The 6,596-nt window shown below is 38.5% G+C and overlaps 2 protein-coding genes across 2 annotated transcripts in view; one reads left to right on the top strand and one right to left on the bottom strand.

The window, feature by feature from the left end:
* Positions 1-6,596, bottom strand: part of LOC113029618 (uncharacterized) — a 430,622-nt gene that overhangs the window by 368,421 nt on the left and 55,605 nt on the right. The window lies entirely within an intron of this gene.
* Positions 1-6,596, top strand: part of LOC113029605 (sodium channel protein type 5 subunit alpha-like) — a 105,546-nt gene that overhangs the window by 87,665 nt on the left and 11,285 nt on the right. Inside the window, exon 16 of the mRNA XM_080306823.1 lies at positions 3,901-4,023. Within this exon, the coding sequence (XP_080162949.1) occupies positions 3,901-4,023 (123 nt within the window). The remainder of the gene's footprint in view (positions 1-3,900; positions 4,024-6,596) is intronic.

Raw genomic sequence — 6,596 nt, 5'->3', positions numbered from 1 at the left:
ATTTACGTTGAGTAGGCTAACCACGTTATTACATTAATGCATGTAAGGTGAACTAGCAAACATCATCATAGCTACATGCGGCTGTCTTCTTGTTTGATGGCAGATACTCCCTTCACCCTGGCCAAAAAGGCTAAAATGACCAAAGAAAAAGTGGAAAACAGTTAAACATGAGAGGTTTAGGACAAAGTTTGTGTTTTTTCCATTGTTTAAACACTGCTTCCAGCCAAGAGTGATGCCATATATGCCCCATAGCTGCAGAAAAGGCTAACATTGTTATCTTTTTACAAAAAACAGCTGAACATGAGAGGTTTTTGGACAAAGTTTCTGTTCTCCATTCTTTAAGCACCGGCACCGTTTCAAAAGTACCGGTTTGGCACCGGTATCGGATAAAACCTAAACGATACCCATCCCTAATTTTGACAGACAGCAAACTGTGATGAAGAAAAAATAAGTATAATAAGTATTTTGTACAGACAAAAGTAATCTGAGTATTTTATTGACTGCATGTATCCATTGTGTTGTCATAGATGGTATTTTGTCCCTGTTAGTCTACAACTTGGGAAACACTATGAATGCTGTGATGCAAAAGTAAGAGTGTGATCAAAAAGTTCCAGAGACTGACCTCTAAAAATCGGGCCCCTGATTTAAAGTCCCAGCAAACATTTTGAAATTCAATAACCATCAGGACGTGTTCTCTCTACGTCTCGTCATGGTTGGAAGAAAGCTCCAGAATAAATGTTGTTGCGATGTCGGAGATAAAAACTCACTGTCAGTTTGAGGTGTTTATTTAATGTTTAATGTTTCCTGGACGTCAATCTGTCTGTAGTTCAGTTTCTGCAGATGTTCCAGGGACTTAACATCAGGGTTTCAAACATCTTTCCTGGGTTTGACTGTTCAAGATCATCGTCTTGTGAACCTCAGGATGACTTTCAGTACAACATCTATTTTTAGATCTCTCATTCTGTCCCGTTGTACCTCTATGATGCATTCCAACAGTCTGACTCCTCTCCTTTGGACAAATTCTGTTGCACAGGTTTGGTTGTAGCCGAAATCTCAGCTCTCATCACTACGAGCTTCCTTACACAATTCAGGTCAGTTTCTATGCAGGTTTTCACAGTAAAATCACAGAGTGCACAGTAGCGAGCTTGGATTATACTCTGTTGTGGACACGTACAGCTGGAGACTCGATGGCCGAGTGATCATTCCTCAGTAATACTTCTTTTAGGTTCGGTGCCTGGGCACATTTGTAGTTGGTGCGCGTTTTTTTGCATGGGCACAAAAATCAGGCAGGTATGTTTCACGTCCGCTCAGACTCTCGCATTCAAACTCGTCAATGGACAGTGAGTGAGTCACGTCACAGGGACCCAAGCGAACCACAAATGTGGAAACTATAATGTCAGAGACGTCCTGGAAGAGATCTAAAAATAGCAGCGGTGCTGGGAGCTTCTTGGGCATTCCTGAGAGGATGACTTTGAAGAGGAGATTGCCAAATTTAAATCAGGGAAGGGTTTCGCTTGTGATGGACCTGCTGTCTGAACTCTTTAATCACACTTCATATCTATTTTTTACCCTTGCTGTGTAAATTCTCCATGTTAAACATGGTCTATGTTAAATGTGCAGTTTATGTATAAGAAGAGAATGATTCAGTATTTCTCACTGTCAGCAGTGTCACAGTTGTTGTCTTAGTGCAGCAACTTCCCACTATAAATAAAAGAGTGAGAGACACTGAGCGACAAAGAGAGGCACAGAGAGAGAGAGCGAGAAAGAAGTTCAAACAGCCTCCGGACAAATAATCAGCCGTGGCTTTTGAACCTATACACACACACATACACACACATACACACACACACACACACACACACTCAGAGATGTGTATGTTTAGACGCTCACACTTTCTTCCAGTGTTCTGGGCAAGTGGCACACAAAGTTTATGATGCACACCATACATATGCATGCACTGAGTCGGAAATCGACCCACTCCCCCGTCTCTCTCACTCCGGGTGTTTTCCGCCTAGCCGTCTTCATAAATGACACTGACGTTTTTATCTGACTGTAGTGGCCTGAAGGGGAACGAGAGGTAGAAATCTTGAGTCACCGAACTAACCAAGCAAAGATGAGACAAGAAACAGAGTTTTATTAACACAATCGGAAATGGAGAAAGAGAGAGACATGCTTAAAGCTTCAGGATTTCATTTTTGAGCACTAGAGGGCAGAAAAGCAGCAGAAGATGATATAAAGTAATCAAAAGAAAGTTTTAGCTTCTTTAGATTTTTTTATTTGCAAATTACTTAGTTATCTCTGCTGTGTTGCTTTATCATTATTTTGAAAGAAACTGCTTGAATAAAAAGTTTTCTCTTTCTAAGAAGCTTTTATTTTGAAATGTAAGAAGTAAGTGTAGCTATTTATTGGCTCATAGCTTAACACAGAAATTAAGAATTGTGAACTTAAACTGAAATTAATTAGGGAAAAATAGTAAGAAAAAACAAAAAATAACAGAGTAAGAATTTAAGAAATGCTAAAATGTCTGTTACTTTTTCACGGGAACCTTTTCTGCTAAGTTCCTGCTCTGCATTTCGAATATCTTCTTGGATTCTCTGAAGTAGCTTTGCATGATTCCTAGTTCAAATTCATCCTTATTTGTCTTACTGGTGCTGTTGTAGCACACATACACTGTATAGAAAAATGGAAAAGTTCCAGTAATGTCCACTTGAGGACATTAGTGGATCTGCAAGTTTTCCAACCCCAGACGTTGTTGGTTGATTGCAGCCTGTCAGCTCATCTTCAGTTGGAAACAAGTTGTTTAAGCTTCTGCCCCTCCCTTTAAGCCAACTTTCTCCTGATTGGATGCCCATCTTAAACTGAAGATTTAAATAGCTGGTGGATGGAGCTTATCTGCTCACAGCATGGGCTGCGACCTCATTACTTATTAAATTATAAATGACAGAAAAGCAGAGGACGTCCCCTTTATTTCGATCATGTTTTTGTTCTTTGCACAGTCTGAAGCTACTTTGTATTTATGTGTAGAAATGTTGTTGTTTACTGTGTAACCGAACCCTGTAGATCTCAGTGTTGGGTCTGATGGCTCAGTACATCTCAGTGGACCACATCACCACCATGCGTGTGCTGAGGACATTAAGAGCTCTCCGTCCTCTCCGGGCTGTGTCCCGCTTCGCTGGTATCAGGGTAAGAATGAGCTGCGTTCACCTGCAGCTCGACCGACCTGAGACCTGCTGCTCGGTGCTGGAAATCATATGTGTCGTGGCTTTAAATGTTTCTGGGTTTGATTGGGAGGTGATGCCATCCTGGCTTTAATCAGAGGTGATATCTCAGACTGTTGTGGATACAGGTAGTATGTTTAACACCTAACCATCCCTTTTACAGCTAAACATAAACCCTGAAGCTGTTTAAAGCAGTCGTTCAGTGATCTGCACATCCATCTCTATAAGCACTCAGTGGCTTATCAAAGTGTCACAAAACAGTCTGCTTTATTGTCTTGTTTTAAAAGCCATGGATCACTCAGGACTCACTCGACCAATCAATAAACACATTTATTCTTTCTCATTTCTCCGGTTCTTTGTGCTGGCTTCCTAGAAGAGTCTGTAAAATAACCATTTCCTTGTCTGCTTGCAGCTTCACCTGAGAAAGGTTTCAACAATGATAAAAAAAATTGTAGCAGTGAGTCCTTCGTCATGAGCTCAGTGATCACAAACCATCACCCTTCCTTTTTCAGGCATCATCATTCAACTGCAGCTTCGTCTCCTGGATCAGAACTTTCTCTCACTTTCCCTTCATTAGAATAGAAGTTAACTGTCCTGCTTCTCTTTTCTTTCCCTTCCTCCTTCTTCTGTCTCTATATTCCTGTCCCTATCTTTTTCTGTCCTCTCTCTCTCTCTCCTCCAGGTCTCATTGGTCAGTTTGGTAGCCAACACATTGGGTTATTCAGACTTAGCAGCCATCAAATCCCTGCGGACGCTGCGGGCCCTGCGGCCCCTCAGAGCCCTCTCCAGATTTGAAGGCATGAGGGTAAGAGTCAGTATTATCAAAGCAAACACATCTGGGCATCAATGTCGAGAGTCCAGCTGAATGTCAAAGGATTTAGTGCACTTATGCTTTAATTTATCACTAAAAACGGGAAAAAGTAAAAGATTTTGGGTAAAAAAAGAGCTTCTCCTCTACATATATTTTCTTTGCAGTTACATAGTTCACATTAAATATACAAAAAAAAGTGTGTTAAATTTATAATGATCAACAAATTAGCAATTTTTCAATAACATAGGCATTGGCATTTAAAATAGACGATAAATACAAATTTAAAAATAAAAGAGATATAAGAGAATATATATATATATATGTGTGTGTGTATGTGTGTGTGTGTGTTTGTGTGTGTGTATACATATATATATATATATATGTGTGTGTGTGTGTATATACATGAAGGTATTTGTTGTAGATTTTATGCCGTGCTTGGGATTATCGTCCACTTTCATCTCATCTGTCCATTGGAAATCCAGAAGTCTTGTGGTTTGTTCAGGTGGAGTTCAGTGTTTTTCTGATGTGCTGTAATGGACTTTAACATTTAACATGCTTACTGAGGCCTGTAGAGTTGAAGATGTAGAAGCAGAAGGTGAAGCTCTTGGGGGTTTTGCAGTTTCTTTAAGATAAGATGAAATAACCTTTATTAATCCCACACATGGGAAATTTATTTTGTTACAACAGAAAGTGGACAGTGCAGCATTGCACGGTCTGACCTTGGGTTGATTTTCAAGTAAAGTGGCTTTATTGTCATTTCAACCTTGTGCGGTGGTACAGTACACAGTGAAACGAGACAGTGTTCCTCCGGGACCATGGTGCTACATATAACAGACAATCAACGCTGGACTACATAAAGTGCGAGTGTCCAAAAATTGCAATTATTTGCCGAAAAATTCCCATCTGGGAGGATTGTGGCATTGTGTTAACTCATACACACTTTTATGGAGGAGCTCACACTGATGATCATCAATTAATCAAGTGTATTTCATCAGCAGCATGTGGCTTCTTTTAAGTCCTATGGAGGTAGTAAGGATGTACTTTTACATGACTGTGTACTGCTTTCTGATTGGTGAGAAAAACGGATCAACAATGGAAAACGCATCAGGGATTCATACCGCTGCATATTATTGATCTACAAATCAGAAGAAAAAAAGAAGGGCAACTTAGTTAACAGTTTGTGCAGGCTGCCCGATGGCTCAAAATTTAGATTTATTAATATATGATTCAAATAGAAAAAAGTAACTGATCTATCAATAAGTTAAATTACAGTAAAAGCAATAGTAAAAATCTATAATTTATTGTATAAACTGTTTTTACAGTTTAGTACTTCTCCATAAACAGATCACAGTTAATGCTTCTGAATTAATAAATTAAACTTAAACATTTAAATTTACAAAAAGAATGTGTAATACAGTAGCTTTCTAAAAATATTTTTTCACGGAAGATATTTACATCATTCGCCTGTAATTCACACATAACAGCAAATTACTGTAAAGTAAATGTATTATTACAGCAGTTTTTATTAGTGTAACACAGCTAATCTGTTCTCTGGAAAATTCTAGAATTACTGACTGAACTGAATTATTTAGATATAAAGGAAGATAAATCAACTAACTGAAGTGAGGACATGTTTGTGCCCAGGTGTGTTTGTAATGAACATCCCCTCAGTGTTTTCTCACCGTGTGTCATCCTATCATTTCTTATCTGTCACTTCATATTAAACTTTACTCTCTGCTTCCTGCTCTCTGACGGGTTCATCTTCTTTTGAATTTAGTTCTTTCTTTCTTTTTGCTGTGTTGTTTTATTGCCTCCTGTGAATTTGATGTGTATTTTTTCTGATTTCTCTTTCATGTTAACTTATGTCCATCAGCCTTTGTGAGCAGGAGACAAATATCAAGTTACTGTTTGTGTTTCTGTCACCAGTATTACTGTGAATAGCACAGAGTCGGTGTCCTGCAAACACAGTCTCCTGAAATGAGGACGAATGTTCCTGACAGCACACTCCTTTCACTTACATTCAAATATTAGCCGTAGCTGTGGGTAAATATTTGGAAACCACGCCCCTGTCCTGCAAAAAGACTAACGTCAGACTTTAATGACAAATTTAGAAAACACAAAACTATATTTGGTTCATAGAAAATCATTCTCACAATTTTGATTTCAATTCTTTTGTGTAGAAATATATTTCAAAACATGAAAAACAAACATAAAACTTACAAAACTAAGTAAATGGGCAATGTGAATGGTGGGAATTTATGAGGAAAGCTTTTATGTATCAAAGCTCTCACAAGAGAATATGTGGCCTTATAATGTTTAAAAACATGGAATTAATTTTGGGGTTAACATAACAATTATTTAACACATAACATAATTGTTTTTTTATTAAACCTAAAGAATACTTGAACTCTTCGGTTCATCAAACAGCAGCTTGGGGTTTGCAGGAGACAGACTCGCTCTCTGGAAGACTAAACAGATGATTTTCTGTGTTAAATTTAAAAATGCTCAGCACTCAGCATCACATTGCTTACTCAGCAAGGCATTCTGGGTATAAAAAAAACACAAGA

Source organism: Astatotilapia calliptera, chromosome 9 (assembly GCF_964374335.1).
Source record: "Astatotilapia calliptera chromosome 9, fAstCal68.1, whole genome shotgun sequence".
Taxonomy (NCBI): Eukaryota; Metazoa; Chordata; class Actinopteri; order Cichliformes; family Cichlidae; genus Astatotilapia; species Astatotilapia calliptera.
This window is presented reverse-complemented; position numbering and strand designations above follow the sequence as displayed.